Source organism: Sporothrix brasiliensis (genome assembly GCF_000820605.1).
Source record: "Sporothrix brasiliensis 5110 chromosome Unknown Cont19, whole genome shotgun sequence".
NCBI classification, from domain to species: domain Eukaryota; kingdom Fungi; phylum Ascomycota; class Sordariomycetes; order Ophiostomatales; family Ophiostomataceae; genus Sporothrix; species Sporothrix brasiliensis.
In genome coordinates, this window is record NW_024467138.1 from 3755847 (window position 1) to 3775253 (window position 19407).

Below are 19407 nucleotides of genomic sequence, written 5' to 3' on the forward strand. Positions count from 1 at the left end.
TTCGTATGTGATCGTCGGTGCGAGGGCGTGGGAATGCACCTCGTTGGTCGTTGTGAAAAGACCGACTTTTGTCGCTTGGTGATGCCTCTATTTTTTCGCTATTAGATTTCAGGCCGTTGCACCTAAAATTTGCTCCCGCACCTTCTGCCAGTTTTTTTTTTTTATCTTATCGGCTCACCGCCAATAAACGCGGGCGAGAAATAAAAGTGGGGCAACGCGGTGCCACTGTGCTTGCCCAAACCAAACAGCGTTTCGGGAAATCGCGATGGACCGCTACCTAGAAAATGACTAAGCTTGTTGACTCGACGCTCGACGAGCTGCTTTGTCGCCCTTTCGCTCTTTGGCAGGGAATTGTCCGCCCTCCCTCTTTTCAGCCGTCACTGGGCTTGTCTCCCTTTCCAGAATCGTAGATTGCATGCAGTACAGCGCCCTGGCCGGAGACGCCTTGCGATGGCGGCGACCCGCAAAAGGCAGGAGCTTGGTCAAAATGGCGCCTTCTCATTGGCTCACGCTGTAAGTGCTCGCGACATCGTAAAGTGAGCGCGTGTCCATCGCGTTCCTTCCCTGCCAGAACCACCTTCGCCCCATAGGCGCCATGCCTGGTCGTGCCTTCCCCGCCACACGACTTTCCGCGGTGGCCAAGCGTCGGCCGCGTTAATTGGAAAGCTCGCCGTGCTCCAGGCCAGTCGCCCTTGCTTTTTCTTGCATTCTTCGGCTTCGTCCATTCTGCATCTTTCGTTCTTCAACCTTTCTTCATCTTGACCTCATTATCTCAATCGTGTATCCTCATCTGCCTCCCCAGACTCTCACCTTGCCGACTACTTCTATACCCTGACCGTGCTCAGCTACCTCCATCCTCAGCTTTATGCAACGTGGTGCTGCTGTGGCAGGGCAGGATCATGGCAGAAAACAAATCTCCGTCTGCTATCGACCCTGTCCTGACATCTCGCGATGATGCCGCGCTGATGTCCTCGCCACCCCGGCTGGCGGCCCCGTCCTTTGCCGATGCAAGTGGGAAAGAACGCCGCCAGCCGTCCATCACCCCTCGCAAGTTCCGCCGCTTCTTCACCCCTCGGTCTCGCGTGTCAGCCGATCCCAGTGCCGCTCGACGGGCGCTCCGAGATCTCACCGCCCGGTCTCTGAACCGGAACCTGGATCCGTCCAGCAGCCCACTGCACTTTGGTTCGAGCCCGCTGGCAGCCCGCGACAAGAGCAATCGCTGTGTCGATGAGGCTAGTCCCCTGCCTCGCACAACGAAAAGACGCAAGACGGGCCATCAAACGCCCGAGACGTCGCCTCTTCGATCCGCGTCTGTGTTTCACGATGCCGCCACGCCAGAGCCCGTATCGCACACAGCCGTGGCTTCCATGCTGCTGAGCCCTCTGGCTTCGTCACCGCTGCCCGCCCTTGTCGACGAGCCCGAGTCGGGATGTGACGAGGACGAGTTCAGCATGTCTGACGACGGCGAGCCGGATCTGCCGTTCTCTGGACCGTCTTTCAAGAGGACGATGCCACTGTCTGGACGTGGCTTTGCTGGCCAGCTTCTCCAGCGGGAGTATGGAATGCCATCCGGGGCTGGCAACCACCATCTTCCCCGGCCTGTGGCAGGTACGCTGTCTATGAGTATATATTTTGCTGCGTTGTTAGCAAGTAGGCGTATACTAACATGGTATTTTAGACTGGAGAGTTGAGACTGCCAGCTTCTATAGCTCTCACGACGACCTTCACTATTGTTCCAGCAACGATGTCCCGAACGGCCGGTGCATTCCATTCTGTGCTGCAGCTTGCAACAGTATGAGCCTCTCTTATTTGATTCTCAGCGTTCTCCTCTCTCTCTTTCAGGTGACTAACATACCCTCTAGCGAATGGACTTGTTGCAGTCGGCGACGAGGAAGGAAGAGTTCGGCTTCTCGACACCAGCGCGGAAAACTACGGCAAGGAATCCACCAGTTTTGGCGACATCTACATATCCTTCCCAGCACACGGCAACGCAGTCATCGATCTTGCATTTTCGGGTGACGACTATCTCCTAGCCACTGCATCGGGCGATCAAACCGGCAAGGTCATTGATATGATGACACAGACGCCCATCTCCATCCTCGACCACCACACGGCCTCGCTCAAGCAGGTGCGCTTCCAGCCGGGCCGAGGCGAGGGTAACGTCCTGGCAACATCGGGCCGGGATGGCAGCGTCAAGATCTGGGATCTGCGCTGCAGAGGCGGCCCGGTGCAGGAATTTGCAGTCGAAGAACGAGCACACGGTCTTCAGTTCAGCCTGCCGAAGAAGATCAGCCAGGGCTGTGTGGTCAACAGCATCTTTGATGCCCATGCGCGGACGACACGCCCGACACGCCAGATGCGCAAGGCCATGCAGGCCGCCGTGGCAGCCGATGTCACGACCCGGTGGGAGGAGCCTGGCCGCGTCGGCGAGGTGTCTGTGACCGCCATCCAGTTCCTGCCAGCGGGCAAAGAGCACCTACTTCTGTCAGCCTGCGAGGCCGATGCGTCCATCAAGCTCTGGGACATCCGCAGCGTGCACACGTCGCGGCAAAAAGCGAGCAACCCGATCTCGGCTACCGCGCCGCCGGAGAGCCACTCGCAGTGGCGGCCGTTTGGCATGTCCTCTATGAGTCTGAGCACCGACGGTGCTCGGCTGTACGGCCTCTGCAAAGACAATACGGTCTACGCCTACTCGACCTCGCATCTTGTTCTGGGCTCCGCACCCGAGCTCTCGTCCAAGGGCAACGACCATCCCAGGCGCCGAAATGGCATCGTGCAAGAGGGCCTCGGGCCGCTCTACGGTTTCCGACACGACAAGTTCCACGCCACGTCGTTTTACGTCAAGACGGCCGTGCGGCCTGCCAAGGAAGGCCGGCCCGAACTCTTGGCCGTGGGCAGCAGCGATGGCTGTGCCCTTTTGTTCCCGACGGATGAGCGGTACTTTCTGGGCAACGGCGAGCAGTACGACGACCGCGGCCCCGTCTTCGGTCTGGACAACAGCGCACCGGCGCCGATCTTCACGTCGCCGCCCTTTTCCAGAGCAAGCTCGCTGCCGCGTCCTGTGGCGGCGGACGGCGATGCCAACAACAATGGGGGTGGTGCTGCTGCCGCCTCAGCCACCACCAGCATGCCAGGCCCGCCCCGACGACCTGGTGGCCTTTTCCGCACCAACAGCATGTCCAGTGTGCCGGGCCGGCTCGTCGACACGATTCCGATTGTGCGCAACGGCACCGCCTTGGTACGTGGCCATGAAAACAAGGAGGTCGGCGCCGTGTGCTGGACACACGACGGCAGTCTCGTCTCGGTCGGTGACGACCATGCCATTCGCTGCTGGCGCGAGGACCAGGAGAAGGCGGCGGCTCTCCGCAGTGGCGGCGAGGGTGAGGGCCGCCGGTGGGCGTCAAGCTGGGCCGACATGGGGGAGAACTGGGAGGACGATGTGGACGAATGGTGCGAGGAAGAGTGATTGGCCACTGCTTTTCCTGTTTCGTTTTTTCTCTTTTCTTGTCGTTTGGTTATACCGTTTTTGTGTTGTGTCTCTGGCGTTTTGGTTCCTCATATGGAAGCCGTTTTTATTATTCGGTTCCCAGGCAAAACGGATCGCGGCTTCCGGCATTTTGTTTTCCGCCCTCGTTACCATTTCATACGGTTGCATTTTATATTCCCCATCCACATGTCCGTTCGTATTCATTGCATCATAGCGGCTTCCGCGCATGGTTGAGCGCGCATTTGTTTTTAGCATATATAGCATGCCGTCCATACAATGGTAGATCAACTTTTATAAAGCTTTGAAATTCATCAAACGCAAGATATCTATGGCTATCATGAGTATCGAAAATAAAAAAGGCGAAAACATCCAAAAGAACGCCCGCAATGTCCAAGTCTTGAAGAAACTGAAGAATAGAAACAAAAACAAAAAAGTAAATCGTATCAGAAATAAATCAACGTGAGGCCGTCGACTTAACGTGTGGCTGGATCCTCCTCGAGAAGGGTCTCGTCTGGCTCGTGGCTCTCGTGGTTGACAAACAAAAAGGAGAGCACGACAACGAGGGCGCCCACCCAGTAGAGGCCGCTCGAGTACTTGCTGTACTGGATCATCTCGCCAACCAGGGACAGCGGGATGGTCAGCGACAGGCCGACCGTCACGACGAGCGGCGTCGTCAGCAGCATGGCGTATGCCCAGGACAGGTCGCTGGCAAAGGACGACAGCGAGTTGAGCAGGATGATGGCCCAGACCTGGTTGGTCGGAGGCGGCTCGAACGGCTCGACGCCGGTCAGATGCAGTAGGACGAAGCCGGGCCACAGCAGCACGACATTGAACAGGCCCACAAAGCCGAAAAAGAGCGGCATGCTGACGCGGTCTTCGTGGCCGACGCGCTGCTTCATGACGGTCACGTAGGCGCCGTAGACGACGGCGCTCAGCAGGGCCATGGCGTCGCCCGCGGCGATCTCGGCGGGCGACTTGTGCGGGAACTGGCCGCGGTTCTCGTCGCTCTTGCCCGACAGATCAATGGACGACACGAGCGCGATGCCGACGACGGACGCGACGACGCCAACGAGCTTGCGCAGCGTGAAGCCCTCGACGCCTGAGACGGCGCAAAAGAGCAGCGTGAACATGCTGCTGAGGGAGGTGAAGATGGTGGCGCTGGCGACGCTCGTGTGCTCGAGGCAGGCGACGGCGAGGTAGTTGGCGGAGAACCACAGCATGCTGAACTCGAGGCTGAGCCAGGTGGTCTGGCGGACGGTCAGCTTGTCGTAGCGGCCGCCGGCGGCCAGAATCATGCTGGCGGTCATGCCCGGTGGCGGGGCCTCCGGTTCCGCACCCACCGCGGCCTCGACGTCGGAGTCGGAGTCGTGCTCACAGCCGCTGCCGTGGCCGCCCTCGCCCTCGCCTTCGCCCTCGCCCTCGCCACGGAGCAGGCCCGCATTGGACGCGCCCCGGTGCCGTCGGCGCACGCTGCCGTCGACGCCCTCGCCGTCCTCGAGCAGCTTGTTCGCGGCGTCATCCTCCTCCCTTCGGCGCCCGGACGTCCAGCCCCGCCGGGCTAGAGACGACGCCTGGTCGCGCACGTCCTGCCGCAGCTCGGCCAACAGATTGTAGAGAGCGCGTCTCGTGTGGCGGGCGCCGTGTGTCCGCAAAAAGGAGAGGCCCATGGGGATGAGCGAGAGGGCAAAGACGGACGTGTTGAGGTAGACCATGAAGAACGGCTTGCTATATGTATTGTCGGAGAAGATGAACTGCAGCGGGGTTTTGTCAGCAGGAACGCGATCCTAGCGCAGGGACGACAAGCCGACGCCAGACAACAGAAGACGTACGCTTGCCAAAAAGTTGGAGGCAGTCCAGAGAAAAACAGTGACCATGAGCATGCTGATGCCGAGGGTCCGACGCGCCACGCCGGCCAAGCCGATGCGGGCACGGAATCCTGCTGAAGCGACAGGTGTTGCAGCAGGGCTGCCGCCCAACAGCGGCGAGTCGCTCTGGACGCGGCTGTGGCCGACGCCGGCGCCGTGTGGCGTGTCGGATGTCATCTCGCCGTTGTGTATCGTGTGTACAACGAGTTGGCAAAGGAGAGTTGCAGGATGTAGATTTGGCCGCTATTGTGATCGGCGAAGGAAGAACAAGAGCCGTTGCAGGTCGATCGCTGCTGCCTTGTGCGGAGTATGAGACACAACGTTCCAGCAAGAGCGCCCTGCCGAGATTAATCAGGAAGGAGGCAAGTGAGATGAATAGCAGTAGACGCCCGTCAACGTATATGCTGAGGACGTGGGCGCCGGGTAAATCAGGGCGAACGCTGCTGGCAGACAATAACGCGACGGCATGCGGGAGACGGTTCGAAGACCAGTAAGTGGACGCAGCCTCTGTGTCGGGGATCTCGACTACTGCGTGTTCAAGGCTTCATGATCAGGAGGAAGAGGACAAGGGCGTCGACAAATGGCACGCGACAACAGATCAAGATGGCAGAAAGAAGGGTTCGGACGACGTTACGGAGACCTGCAGTCCAGCCGGTTCACCGTCGGTTGAAAGAGGACATGTGAGCATGTGAGGCGCGCAGAGTGTCACCGTCGTTATCATGTTCGAAGAGTAGAGCGAAGGAGGGTCCCCTGTAATACCCCAGAGTCAGCAGCCTCTAGGGCGCTTTAGGGCGCTTTAGGGCGCAACAATGGGGCCTTTGGCGCTCTCCCGCGGCTCTTGGCTTCCGCGCCAGACCTAAACGGAAGGTGTATCAAAGGCGCCACCGACAACGCCATGTGCAGCAGGAAGTAAGACCTACGACATACCACGAAGCTATGGCCAACAGCTTTCGGCGACCTCTCCATTGCTTCACAGCGTGCTTATAGGGCGCATCCGCCACAATTGGGTGCGACGAGGCACAAGACCAGATTAGGTGTGCCCCCGAGAAGGAGCATAAACTCGGGGGACGCCGGGAATGCTCCAGTGTGCGTTGTCCATTACGACCGCATAGCTGTCACAAGAATCATGGACAGGGTTCCAAGGTTGCAGTGTTCCAGGGTTTTCATTTGTCTTTTGTTTCAGGCACTGACGTGGACGTTGCGGGATGGTCAGAGAATGAAGTGAATAGGTACGAAAGTTGTTGCGAATACAAGAAGAAGATAAAAAAAAAAAAAAGGTAGAAAAGAAGAAGAAGAAGAAGAAGGAGTAAAAATGTAACTCTCATGAACGCGTAAATAAAAATATAAAACAAAGTCGAAAGGCCAAAAAAGAACATATTTTGAACCAGGCCCGAATTGAACGGACAATCTTCGGGAAGCACCATTTTACTGGAATCCGACGCGTTACCATTGCGCCACTGGTCCGTTAAAGAAAGGACGATCTTAAGTGGTTATATAAAGTAAGGAATAGCTACGGCGCTAGTGACGAACCTCGTTCACTTCTTACGACGTAAATTTAACTTACGATATAATTAACACAGTACAAAGTGCAACGCTGTATGTTGAGAAGTATCATTTTATTTTATTTATTTTATTTTTTTTTATTTTGGGTTTTTTCCATTGGGTTCTATCCAGTTGCAAATATAACGATATGATGGCGTCCAACGACTTTCTTTACTTTTTGTCTGAAATTCGTCCTAAACGAAAGAAAAGAAAACATTTTCATGAGCAAATAGAACAGAAGAAAGCCATATTCGTAAAGAAACGAAAATATAATCGGGCAAGATTGGAGCATGGATGAAAGAAAACGATGGTATTCGACAAAATCAAAACTAAAGGCCCAAAAACCGAAGTAGCCCGCGAATAAAATATACAGATCCCACGCCCATCTACCTCTCGTGGTATCATGCGTCTCCTCTCGCTTTGTCGTCTCTCCGGCTGGTTCTTGCTTTCGCCTGGCGTCTTTTCTTTTGTCCTCTCCCGAAAAAAAAAAATGTGTGTGTATAATAATTTGCGCCTCGTAATCATGACTTCCGTCGCCTCGCTTCTGCCTATCGAGCCAAACGTTGAAGGCATTGCCCGTCCCGGAAATTTTTTTAAAACAATAAGAACAAGAACAAGAACAAGCAATCTCTCAGGTCGTTGCACACACACGCGCCGGTCACGCTTCACGCTTCACGCTTCACGCTTCACGCCTATATTTGCGTCCGCTCCCACGACTCGTTGGTGTACTGCACGCCCGCCTGGCGCGCCAGCTGGGCCTGCGCCGTCTGCCCCTGCACCTCGTACGTGTCCGCCAGCATGCCGTCCGCGACGCTCATCCACAGAATGTTGCCGCTCTTTTTCGCCTGGGTCGACCCGGCCTTGGCGCTCTTGAGGGCCTGCTCGCCGACGACCCCCTCAAAGAGGCGGTAGCGCATGGTGTTGAGCGCAATGTTGAGGCACTGGGCGTTGCCGCTGACGGTGGAGCCGTTGAGCCCCTGCTGGATGTGCGACTTGACGTCGTGCATGGACAGTGGCGGCTCCGTCGTGATGGCGGCCATGACCAGGGAGTACGCCGTCTTGATTTCCGGGTTCGGGTGGCCGACGCACGTCTGCTTGAGCTGCTCGACGAGCATGTTGATCTTGCCTTCATCGCGCAGGCGGTGCAGCTGCATGATCAGGAGGCGGTTCATGGCCGCCAACAGCTGGACTTCTTGGCGCATGTGGCCCTCGTCGGCCGCGGCAGCGGACGCGGCAGCAGCCGCGGCGGCGGCCGGGCCGGCACTCGAGAGATTGTTGGACGGCGATCCGTCCGTCACGTCCGGCAGAACCAGCCGTGCATCCTCAAAGAGATGCAGCGCGTCGTTGAGCTCGCCCTGGCCCTGCTTCAAGACACCCTTGAGGTAGAGCGCCAGGACGTCGAGCGGCCCGTCGTTCGCTTCGGCCGTGGGCGTCTCGAGCTTCTTGATGCAGTCCTGGACCTTGGTCCAATCGCAGTGCGTGGCTGCATGGAGGCCCATCAGGACCAGCACGTACGACGATGTGTTGGCGCGCCAGCGGGACTCGTCAATGGCCTCGTGCAAGAAGACGGGTGCAGATGGTTTGCTCGAGGCGCCTAGAGAGACGGTTAGAGGTGGTCACTGTAAGAAGAGAACAGAGGACAAGAGTGGTACACTCACTTTGTGACAGCATCTTCAGCGCTTCCGTCCAGTAGTCCATGCTCTTCCGATCGCTGGTCTGCTGCTTTGGTGAGAGTGTCAAGCCAGAGTATGCGAATCTAGAAAAAGGTTAGTTGTCGTCGTGTATAAACGTAGCGGGAAGCAAAAGCACAGTGCCGTTGCGGACTCACCCCAAGACGAATGCCTTCACTTTACTAAAACTGGTCAGCACCAAAAAGTCGTTCGGTTCGCCCGGCTGCAGCACGGCGCTCGTGTCGGCGCTGATGGTGTGAGCATTCGGCGTGTCTTTGTGCAGGGGCAGCAGCAGCTCGCTGGCATCGGACGTCCACTGTGGCGACTCCTTCAGCTCCTCGAGCCGTGTCTGCAGGTTGTTGAGCTTGTCGGTCAGGGCCTTTTCCTTTTGGTAGAGACTGCACGTCAGGTCCAACAACAGCCACAGCACCTCGAGCTGCGGAATGCGCACAGACGCGTCGAGCTGGTACTTGGAGGCGGCGGCGATGCAGGTCTGGACACGCTCGACGACGTCGGGTTCGGTGGTGCGGAAGAGGGACAGGGCCTGGAGCAGCGAAGCGAGCACGTAGACGGCGTGGTCGCCCCGCTGCTCGGCCAGAACTGCAATGTCGTGGAGGTTCTCGAGGGCGTGGGTATCGGCCGGGCTGCCGCTCTGCAAGTAGAAGGATGCCTTGAGAAAGCGGAAGGCGTAGGTCCAGTAGGTCTGGCGGCGGTCGGAGCAGTCGGCAATGTGCGTCTGGATCGAGATGAGGGCGGCCTTGGGCTTCCGGCGGAAGAGCACCTTCATGAAGAGGAACTGCACGTAGATCTTGAGGTCGGCCAGGCGATGCTTCTCGCAGGTCGCAATGGCGCTCTGCAGCGCCGTCTCGGCCTCCATCAGATTCTCCGTCTCGGTGCTGAGAATGGACGCGTACCGAATCTTGATCTTGACCTCGATGCGCGGCGGGAACTTGAAGGTGCGGACGGCCGTGTCCAGGCAGCCCAGACCGGTCGCCAGCAGTTTGTAGTACTCTCGAAGGCGGGCCTCGTTTCGAGACTTGGCCAGTGCAGGCGCCGCAGCTTGCGCCTTGGCCAGGCACTCGTCGGCCACGCACACGAGTAGCGCGGCTGCCTCGCCCGGCGTCCGCTTGGCAGTCGGCTTCACGCTGGCCATGGTAGGTCCCACACCACTGACACTCGACTTGCGTGGCGCCTTGACTCCTGCACCGGCCTTCCCACCGGCAATACTCGCCGCTTTGCCAGCACCAGCTGTAGCAACAGCCGCAGCCGACGACTTGGGCGGTTTCTGTACGGCACCCTTGGGCGACACGCGGGGGCTATTTGTCGGCAATGGACTCGGCATGGGCGACGGTGTGATGGAGGACTGTTTCCGCTGCGGCTGTGCAGACGATGCGGCTGCTGGCGGTGGCGGCAGAGTGGTGTGCATCGGCTCGGACGACGGGTCGGGCAGCGAGATGGGCTTCTTGGCCTGCTGGGACGGCTTTGGCGGTTTCGGTGCCTTGGGCGGCTTCGTCGGTTTCGGCGTGTGCTGCTGCCGTGGCGACGGCTGCGGTCGTTGGAGCTGCTGCTGGAGTTGGTTGTGCGCGTGCGGCACCTGGTGCATCTGTGGCGACTGGAGCGGCTGGTGCTGGAGCAGCTGTGACGGCTGGATGTGTTGCGGGAGTGGAGAAAAGTGTGGCATGGAGGGTTGTGAGATGGATTGTGACAGTGGTTGTGACAAAGGTTGTGACAAAGGTTGTGAATTTGGTTGTTTGGGCGGCGGCTGCTGGTGGGGCTGCGATTGCTGCCGTTGCTTTGGCAGGTGTTGTGACTGCTGTCCTGGCGACGCGCCCGTGAACATGGGCATTTGCAGCTGCATGGTCGGCACCGACTGCGGCTGGGTGGTATAGCGAGGTGACTGGTGCTGCTGCTGCTGCGGCGGCGGCTGCTGGCCCAGTTGCGGCAGTTGTTGTGGGAGGAACTGCAGCGGGCTCGCCAGTTGGTTGGCGGTCGGGGACGGCATGGTCGCAGGCACCGGGATGGACATGGGCGCGGACAGGTTCGGTGAGACCGACATGCCATTGTGCGGGAAGGAAAACGAGCCGCCGTTGCTCGAAGTCATGGAGGGCGTGCGCTGGACGGGGACGGGGAACTGCATGTGGTTCTGTTGGGGCGACGGCTGGAAGCGCTGGTGCTGCGGCTGCTGATGTTGTTGTTGTTGTTGTTGTTGTTGTTGTTGTTGTTGTTGGTGCGGTTGGTGGGGTTGGTGGTGGTGATGCTGCTGCGGCAGCTGGCCGAGCGGCGAGTGCAGCAGGTTGGGACTCGAGTACTGTGACGGATGCGGCAGGCCCTGGTTGTAGAACTGCGGCGATGGCAGCGGGCGTGCTTGCTGATGCTGCTGGTGCTGCTGGTGTTGCTGGTGCGGCTGGTGCGGCTGGTGCTGGTTCTGATTCTGATTCTGATATTGGCCCGCGCCGCCGAGGCCGCCCATGCCGTTCAGGCTGCCCAGACCGGCCATGCCGTTCACTCCGCTAACGCCATTGACGCCACCGAGCCCACTCATGGGGCTTCCGAGACCGCCGTTGCCGAGGCCGCCGCCGTTGGCCATGCCCATCGGACTGCCCAGATTCGTTGCCATTTGCGGGCCGTTGAGCGAGTAGCCCATGGGGACAGCGCCGGGAACCATGTGCTGGCCGCCGTAGGCCTGCTGCCCGGGGGGCAGTGAGCCGCTCATGGTCGTTGCATATAGAGAGGACGGCGGTCGAGGAGAACAAAGGAGGGCGGGTGTGCAGGAAGACGCAGTCGTGCTGCGCAAAAGTTGGACGCGCAGATTCGACGCGCAAAGTAGACGCGCAGAGGAGACGCGATCAGGATCGGAGGCTGGCCCGACGGGATGCGCGCACAGCTGCAATGGCAATTGACGGCGGCAATCGATGTCCGCAGGGTCCTGTCGATGACGAGCCGGGCGCGTGGCAAGGGGACGTGGTGATGGGGTGGTGGAGGGGGTGGAGGTGGTGATGATAGTGTGATATTGTGATATGGGCGAAGGCGGCCAGGTGGCTGCAGAGGACGAGGCACTGCGGCGCGACCGTGCGCGAGGGCGAGGAACACGGTGTCTGCGCAAAGCGAGCGGATTGAATGACAAGAGAAAGCGGATGCGCTCGGGGTTGTGTCGCGGACAGGGGAGACGAGGGACGACGGAGGTCGTGTGTGTGTTTGGTGGTTGTGTCTTGTTTAGGCGCCCGGACTGGGAATGGACGATGGGACGGACGGGGGGGAGGACTCCACCCGGGGGAAGGAGCCTTTGGGCTATTCTCTAGGCGGTGCTGCGCCAGAATCAGAAGGAACAGGGGTCACAGGCGCGACCAATGCGCTGTGGCTGGGCAGAATGTGGCGCGGGATGACTAAGGTCATTTTTGACGTTGGAGGACCTCGACAAAAATGGGTCTTCGAGCGATTTTGCATTTTGGGTGGGGCAGGCGCGGGACCTGGCAGATCGGATTAAACTTTAGTGCAGTGTGACGGGCTGCGACAGGCGCTGCAACACGGAATACTGCAACACTGCCTACAGCGTCTAGCGTACAGGCCACTAACTGATTGATAGGAGCTATTCGCTACCAAGTGTGCCGAGGCTCAGTTGCACTCACCACGGAGTCGGTCCCTTTGGACATCCGCGGTCGTCCCACAACGGCGAGGTTTGCCACGTTGGAATGGAGCTCAAGGAGAAAAATAGACGGACACGAGAAATACCGGAAAAAAAAGAACGGCCTGGAGCTGTCTCTTCTGTCGACAATTTGCTTTATCCATCGCGGTGGCTTGCACTGCATCATCTGGTGACAATTTGCTTGTTTACTCTGCTTCCAGCGGCCCGTTTACAAACTACTTCGACGTCCTACGTCTAGACTGTCTCACTCTCACCCCCGATTCTCGTCTCGTCGTTTCGTCATGGAGTGGTTCGGCCGTGCCAGCGTCGAGTTCACCCATGCAGCCTCACCGCTACAGCTGCCGTTAAAGGCAGGAGCGGGAGCGAGCCCGGCCGAAGGCAGCAGCAATGGCACCGCAGCACAAGCCACCACGGACTTGGCCCAGATCTGCCGCGACAGCACGCCGGCCTGCCAGCTCAACCCGCTGCTCTTCAACGGCCACCTGCAGACCATGTGGACGGCCGTGGCGAAGAGAGCGCCCGCCATCCACTACAAGCGCCGCATCTTCAACGCCGACCACGCGCTGTACACGGGCACCTTTGCCGTCGATTTTGCCGTGCCGCCGTATGCCGACGAGCATCTCGAGCGAGACGCTGCCCTGCCGCCGCGCACGTCGTACTTTGCCGACGACGCCGCCTTTGCCGGCATGGCCTCCGACGACACGCGGCCCATGCTGCTGGTGCTGCACGGGCTGTCGGGCGGCTCGCACGAGGTGTATCTGCGACACTGCCTGGCGCCGCTCCTCGACGCCGACGACCTGCCGTGGGAGATTGCCGTGGTGAACGCGCGCGGCTGTGCGGGCAGCAGCATCACGAGCGGCGTGCTGTTCAACGCGCGGGCGACGTGGGACGTGCGGCAGGTGGCGCTGTGGGCGCGGAAGACGTTTCCCAACCGCCCGCTGTTTGGTCTGGGGTTCTCGCTGGGCGCCAACATCCTCACCAACTACGTCGGCGAGGAGGGCGCGGCGTGTCCGCTGCAGGCGGCGGTGGTGGTCGGCAACCCGTTTGATCTGCAGGTGTCCAACAAGTTCCTGCAGCACTCGTTCATGGGTCGCCACGTCTACGAGACGGTTATGGGCAGTAAGTGGCGGTAGCGGATGGCATGTAGCAGCAGCAGTGGTGACGTTGCAAGTGTGACCGTCGGAGACACTGCGAATGGCGTTGAAAAGAAGGCTGACATCTGTGCAGGCAACATGAAGAAGCTGATTAATCTGCACCGCGACGCGATCCTCAAGCACACGGACCTCGACTTGGACCGCATCAACAAGGTTACGACGCTCTACGAATTTGACCGTGAAGTGCAGTACGTTCACAACGATTTATCCCCTGTACTGGCGGTCGACCAAAGACTGGATGTTTGCCGTGGTGTGCGGTGCTAACTGCTCCTTTTCCCTTTCTCTCCACAGATGCCCAACGTGGGGCTATCCGACTGAAGAAGCCTACTACCGCGATGCCTCATCATGCGATTCGTTGCTCAACATTCGCATTCCTTTCCTGGCCCTCCAGGCCAAGGATGATCCAGTACGTCGTCATACCGGGGCAAAGCCGTTGATCTGTGGAACTGCGCCTATCGCCATGGTCGTGCTAACCGCCCTTAGATCGCCGTCGAAGAGGCCATTCCGTACGGCGAGTTCAGACACAATCCCTATACCGTCCTCTGCACGACGTCCCTCGGCGGCCACCTTTCCTGGTTCGAGCCGGGCGGCGGACGCTGGCACGCGAAGCCGGTCACCCAGTTCCTGCATACTATGGCCAAGAACGTCGACCTCGCCGCCATCCCGCGCGATCTGCTGGATGTCAATGCCAGGCAGCGCAAGGGTGTCAGCTTTGAGCCTCTGCGTCGGAGGATGCAGATAAATCTGGACAAGGAGTGATGTCTCCTATATACTCCCGCTGCATGTAAACGTACACTTGCATTGCATTTCACTATAGCGACGATAGATACACACGACAAGGCGTGCGTTTGGAGTAGACAATATACACTGATAGACTGCTATGAAAGCTAGAATTACTGGGTATCTATATACACGGTGAATTTGAGGGAAGGGCTTCTTGACCACGGCTGGAGGCCTGTGTGGCTGAAGAGGGTGCAGTTCTGCTTGTTGTATGCTGCATACGCATTTGGATGCTAGTGAAAGAATGCAGTCTGATCTCGCCTGCTATGCGAGCAGCCCGCAACTTGCGAGTATGAACACGGAATGGCTGAACGTGGGTTTCGCGTGTGTCCCAACTTGCAAATTGGTCTGTCCAAGGCACTGTCGCTGGTTGTGCGCCGCTGGATGTCGGTGATTCGGCGCGGCGCTTCATGTTTGGTGTCGGGTCCGGGGATCGTCAGATCATCAGGGCGTAATCGAGGAGGAAAAAGGACACCGTCGGCCATGTCCCCGGCCAGATAGGGCCGCTCATTCCGAGGCGGCGCCAGCAAAGGACACGCGCTTCTTCTTGGGCTTGCCGGCCTTGGTGCCGGCCGAAGCCAGGTGGCCGACACTCTCGTCGTCGCCGCCGCTGCCCTCCTTGCCCGGCCGCTTCCGCTTCTTGCGCAGCGATTGCTTCTTCTCGTCCAGCTTGGCCTGCCGATCCGACTCCTTCTTCTCGGCCTCGGCGAGACGTGCCTGGCGGATCTCCTCCATCTGCCGCGACTTCATGATTTTCGACTCGATCTGGCCGTCCTTTTCCGCCTGCACCATGGCCAGGATGGTAGTCATGCTCTCCTGGGGAAGGGGGAGGGGTCAGTTCACAGAATCCCACAGAAAAATGGTGGCATGCCAGGGGAGGATGCAACACACCTTGTCATCGACAAACACCTTGCCCTTCTTCTTGCCCTTGGGCTTCTGGACGCCGACCGGCGTGATGGTGTTCAGCTTGGGAATGTCGAGCTCCTTCTCGGAGTACGTGCGGGTCTTGCGCCGGCGCTGCAGCAGCTCGAGCATCTTGGAGCGGCCGCTGTTGAGCTGCGAGGCCGGGATCTTGCCCTTGTCGCGCTTGGTCTTGACGACGCCCTCGGCGCCCGAGCTGCGGCCGCCGCCCGACTTGGACGACTTGCTGTTCTTGATGCCGGACTTGTTGGTCGCATGCTTGTTTTTTATTGTCCGCGTGGGCGCCATTGTGACGGAACTGTGGAGATTTGACAATGTCGTCGTCGTCGTCGTTGTTGTTGTCGTCGTCCAGTTGTTGCGGTAGTTTGTTGCTCTCGTGGTCGAAAGTCGAAATGGCTGGAAATGAGGGTGTAGGCGGCAGAATCTGCAGAGAAATTTCGCAGGTGAGAGAGGCCGGAGCGTTATCGATAAGAAAAAAGTTGAACGAGGCCTGGAAAAATTCAGTGGGTCCTTCTTTAGCGGCTGAACATGCCTATTGGCTAGCGCAAAGGGTGTAAATACAGGCCAGGATCGCCCTGGCGGGCGCCATGAAAGCTGAAAAGCGTGGCCACGGCATGGCAAATGACAGCGCTGTGACTCGCCCGCTAAAAGTGCGCTTGGAAAACGGCGCAAGAACGGCAACGGGCGACGCAGACGAGAACCGCTTCGACGCCCATCTTGACGTTTCCACGATTCGCACCGCACACTCTCCCATTGACACATCGTGCACACGCCGCAGCACCGCACACGTTACAATGGCCTCGTCAACATCGTCTGCCCCCCGGTGGGCGGCCCTCGCGCGCGACACCAACGAGACGTCGATCCAGCTCGCCCTCAACCTCGACGGCGGCGCCTTTCCGCCGGACACGGACGAGCGGGTGCTCAAGCTGGTCGAGGGCAGCGGCGGCGGCGGCGGCCATGCCGCGCAGACCAGCAAGTCGCAGACCATCCTGCTGCAGACAGGCATCGGCTTTCTGGACCACATGCTGCACGCCCTGTCCAAGCACGCCGGCTGGTCGCTCGTGATTACCTGCAAGGGTGATTTGCACAGTACGTCGTCCTGCAAAGACAACACCCAAATAACACAACGGCATCTATCTTATATGTGTCTCTAACGAGTCGTTGCAGTCGACGACCACCACACGGCCGAGGACGTCTGCATTGCCCTCGGCTACGCCTTCAACAAGGCCCTGGGCAGCGCCGCCGGCATCGCCCGCTTCGGCTCGGCCTACGCGCCCCTCGACGAGGCGCTGTCGCGCGCCGTCGTCGACATCTCCAACCGGCCCTACGCGGTGATCGATCTCGGCCTCAAGCGCGAAAAGATTGGCGACCTCAGCTGCGAGATGATCCCGCACTGTCTGCAGAGCTTTGCGCAGGGCGCGCGCATCACGCTGCACGTGGACTGCCTGCGCGGCTTCAACGACCACCACCGGGCCGAGAGTGCGTTCAAGGCGCTGGCCGTGGCCGTGCGCCTGGCGACGAGCAAGGTGGCCGGCAAGGAGGGCGAGATTCCGAGCACCAAGGGCACGCTGAGTGCGTAGAGCAGGACACAAAGTAGGGTGGGCGGCTGGGGTGTATACATATGTTGTCATAGAATCAAGAGCGAGCCAAAATAGAAGAAAACAACACCAACAGAGAGAACAAAGACTGTACCTTTCCCTGCAACTCTGACTGAAAAAGCAAGTCAAAGTGCAGAGAACGGAGATGTCTCGGCTTGATGAGAAGGCGAGTAAGTGTGAATGCATCGGCAGCTCGTCAACAGCTGGGCAGAAAAATACATGACAACTCTCACCATACAAGACTCCGAAAGCAATTTTCAATTGTCACGAAGAACAAAACCCAATTGAACACTTTCGCTGTTCTGTGTCCGTTGTTCTCTGAAAGGCTGTCCGTATTATGCTTTGCAGTAATACTATAAGCCCCGCTATGACGCAGACCGCCAGCCGCTCGTTAGCGGTCCCTCTCCAGCGGCCTCGCATCGGCATTCACGCACCTGAAAAGCAAAGCCCGGCACACGCGACCATCAGGCCACTCGCAAAGGCTGCGACGAAAGAGCTGTGCGACACGTTTGAAGCTTACCAAGCCGTCGCATATGTGCGTCCCACCATGCGCACGTCCATGAACGACGACGAGGCCAACGCCGCCGGCTGGGAGGCCGTCCGCGGCGCCGTCTACGGCGCAACAAAATACGGCGTGGCCATGGCCTTGTTGGGAGGCATTGGTCAGGCCATGTCGCCCATCTACCGGGGACTGACGATCCAGTTCAAAGTGTAGGTGGCCGTCTCCACGAGCGGCAGCCTCTTCCGTCTTCTTCTTCGTGTCCACTGACTGGCCAGATACATACAAATGTCCGGCATGGTGCTCGGCAGCATGCTCGAGGCCGACAGCCGACTCCGAATGTACGAAGCCAATGTGCGGCAGCAGCGACGGATTGCACGGCACAATGCTCGATTGCGGGCGCTGGAAGAGGAGGACGACGAGAAGTAGCGGGATGGGGGGGCTGGAGAGAAGCAGAGATGCTTGGAACTTGGAAAGATGGCGCAGCCGAGGCCACACAAACAAATACATCCACATCACGTCACACCCCGACACAACTGCACAAATACCATCTCATTTTGTTCGTTCTCGCATTTACGATGTACATAGGCACAAAGGATGGCCAGCCGGTTACCAGTTTGGAAGACAATCGCAAAACAAAAACAAAAGTACAACGGATAAACAAGTCCCGCCTAGATTCCGTGAAACGCCGCAATGCTGGTCCATCTCCCAGTCCCTTTTGTCCCTTTTCTTTCCCATGCTCTTTTCCCTTCCACCGTTCAATCGTTCCCTACGGCTTCGGCGGGAACAGCTTCGGGTCCATGTTGAGCTTGCACAGCCGCGCCAGGCACCCGCTCAGCTGCAGCAGCGTCTGCACGCCCTCCAGGATCTTCATGTGGGTAAACCCAATCTCCCGGATGAACTCGAGCTTGGCGTGCTCGCTGAGCCCGGGCATCGTCTTGGTCACCTTGAACATGGTGCTGATGATGTCGTGGCTCGAGTAGCCCAGGTCCCACAGCTCCCGCAGCGTGTCCAGCGCGGCGTCCACGTTGCCCTCGTGGCACGCCTTGAGCATCGCCTGCACCTTGATCGGGTGCGGCGCGTCGACCACGCGGAACACGTTGTCGCCGCTGACAAAGCCAAAGCCCGTGTGCGTCGACTGCAGGTTGTTGATGGCCTGCCGCATGTCGCCCTCGGCGCTGAACACGAGCGCCGCCAGGCCGTCGTCGCTGTACCGCACGTTCTCGGCCTCGATGATTTGCAGGAGCCGTTTGACGACCTGCGCGTCCGTCAGCCGCGCGTACCGCAGGATCGCGCACCGCGACTGCAGCGGCTCAATGATCTTGTTGGACTGGTTGCACGCAAAGGCAAACCGCGTCGTGTTCGAGTAGATCTCCATCGTCCGGCGCAGCGCCTGCTGCGCACCCGACGTCATGCTGTCGGCCTCGTCCAGGATCACGAGCTTGTGCCGCCCGGCCGGCAGCGTGACCTTCTTCTGCGCGAAGCCCTTGATGCGGTTGCGCACGACGTCGATGCCGCGCTCGTCGCTGGCGTTGAGCTCCAGCACCGCCTCCTTGTACGCGTCGCCCAGCAGCTGGCGCGCGAGGCACAGCACACTGGTCGTCTTGCCGATGCCGGGCATGCCCGAAATGATAATGTGAGGCATGTTGCCGTCCTTGGCGATGATCTTGAGGCGTTCAATGGTCTCGGTGTTGCCGACGATGTCGTCGAGGAAAACCGGCCGGTATTTCTCGACCCTGGAGCAGTTAGCGGCATGGAACGAGACCTGCGTCGAGACGTCGAGAGAACCCAGATCCACAACCCAACTCACCATGGCAGCTCGTAGTTGGGCGTGCCGTTGGCTGCCGAGGCCAGCGCCTTTTTGGCTGCCGAAGTCGAGGACTCGCCCGGCGTTTCGGGGAGAGGGGTTGCGGCAATAGGCATTGTGTGCGCCGGTATGGAAAAAGGACGAAAATAATGCCAAAGAAATCGTGCCGCAACGTGGATGCTCGCTATGTCGCCCGAAATGCAAAAGTGGTGTGAGGGCTGTCGTCGTTGTCGTGAGGCGCTGCCATTGACTAGCAATCTGACGAAAAGGCACTTTACGCGACCAGACGCGCTTGCCTGACAAGTGCCCTGGAAATTGAGCTCCTGCCCTACAACGCCAAAAGACGCCAAAGCGCGTGGAAGCATTACATAAGCAATTCTGATTGGGTTGGCCCAAAAGAACAAAGAAGAGCGGACCTTCCAAAAACCAGTTGTTACTGCG

The 19407-nt window shown here is 59.0% G+C and overlaps 8 protein-coding genes and 1 non-coding gene across 9 annotated transcripts; 4 read left to right on the forward strand and 5 right to left on the reverse strand.

Moving 5' to 3' along the window:
* Positions 1 to 450: 450 nt before the first annotated feature.
* SPBR_00142 (WD repeat protein) lies at positions 451 to 3466 on the forward strand (the record flags this gene model as incomplete). The annotated part of the gene is made up of 3 exons (XM_040758462.1): positions 451 to 513; positions 846 to 1608; positions 1881 to 3466. The coding sequence occupies 3 exons, from the start codon at positions 451 to 453 to the stop codon at positions 3464 to 3466; spliced, it is 2412 nt and encodes an 803-aa protein (XP_040618836.1).
* Positions 3467 to 3960: 494 nt separating this feature from the next.
* SPBR_00521 (solute carrier family 35, member F5) lies at positions 3961 to 5529 on the reverse strand (the record flags this gene model as incomplete). The annotated part of the gene is made up of 2 exons (XM_040758840.1): positions 3961 to 5238; positions 5317 to 5529. 2 exons carry the CDS (start codon positions 5527 to 5529, stop codon positions 3961 to 3963), a joined length of 1491 nt encoding a protein of 496 aa, XP_040618837.1.
* A 1203-nt stretch (positions 5530 to 6732) lies between these two features.
* SPBR_09525 lies at positions 6733 to 6816 on the reverse strand. The gene has a single exon. It is a non-coding gene; the product is annotated as a tRNA-Trp (tRNA).
* A 770-nt stretch (positions 6817 to 7586) lies between these two features.
* Positions 7587 to 11277, reverse strand: SPBR_00083 (uncharacterized protein; the record flags this gene model as incomplete). Its single annotated transcript, XM_040758403.1, has 3 exons — positions 7587 to 8488; positions 8553 to 8650; positions 8723 to 11277. The coding sequence occupies 3 exons, from the start codon at positions 11275 to 11277 to the stop codon at positions 7587 to 7589; spliced, it is 3555 nt and encodes a 1184-aa protein (XP_040618838.1).
* A 1211-nt stretch (positions 11278 to 12488) lies between these two features.
* On the forward strand, positions 12489 to 14120 carry SPBR_00492 (alpha/beta hydrolase domain containing protein 1,3; the record flags this gene model as incomplete). The annotated part of the gene is made up of 4 exons (XM_040758811.1): positions 12489 to 13326; positions 13435 to 13549; positions 13653 to 13767; positions 13845 to 14120. 4 exons carry the CDS (start codon positions 12489 to 12491, stop codon positions 14118 to 14120), a joined length of 1344 nt encoding a protein of 447 aa, XP_040618839.1.
* A 528-nt stretch (positions 14121 to 14648) lies between these two features.
* On the reverse strand, positions 14649 to 15350 carry SPBR_00993 (60S ribosomal subunit assembly/export protein LOC1; the record flags this gene model as incomplete). The annotated part of the gene is made up of 2 exons (XM_040759312.1): positions 14649 to 14957; positions 15033 to 15350. 2 exons carry the CDS (start codon positions 15348 to 15350, stop codon positions 14649 to 14651), a joined length of 627 nt encoding a protein of 208 aa, XP_040618840.1.
* A 299-nt stretch (positions 15351 to 15649) lies between these two features.
* On the forward strand, positions 15650 to 16642 carry SPBR_00849 (imidazoleglycerol-phosphate dehydratase; the record flags this gene model as incomplete). The annotated part of the gene is made up of 2 exons (XM_040759168.1): positions 15650 to 16151; positions 16230 to 16642. 2 exons carry the CDS (start codon positions 15650 to 15652, stop codon positions 16640 to 16642), a joined length of 915 nt encoding a protein of 304 aa, XP_040618841.1.
* A 385-nt stretch (positions 16643 to 17027) lies between these two features.
* On the forward strand, positions 17028 to 17588 carry SPBR_01054 (uncharacterized protein; the record flags this gene model as incomplete). The annotated part of the gene is made up of 2 exons (XM_040759373.1): positions 17028 to 17371; positions 17438 to 17588. 2 exons carry the CDS (start codon positions 17028 to 17030, stop codon positions 17586 to 17588), a joined length of 495 nt encoding a protein of 164 aa, XP_040618842.1.
* Positions 17589 to 17928: 340 nt separating this feature from the next.
* Positions 17929 to 19082, reverse strand: SPBR_00744 (replication factor C subunit 2/4; the record flags this gene model as incomplete). The annotated part of the gene is made up of 2 exons (XM_040759063.1): positions 17929 to 18895; positions 18970 to 19082. 2 exons carry the CDS (start codon positions 19080 to 19082, stop codon positions 17929 to 17931), a joined length of 1080 nt encoding a protein of 359 aa, XP_040618843.1.
* Between the last annotated feature and the right edge of the window lie 325 nt (positions 19083 to 19407).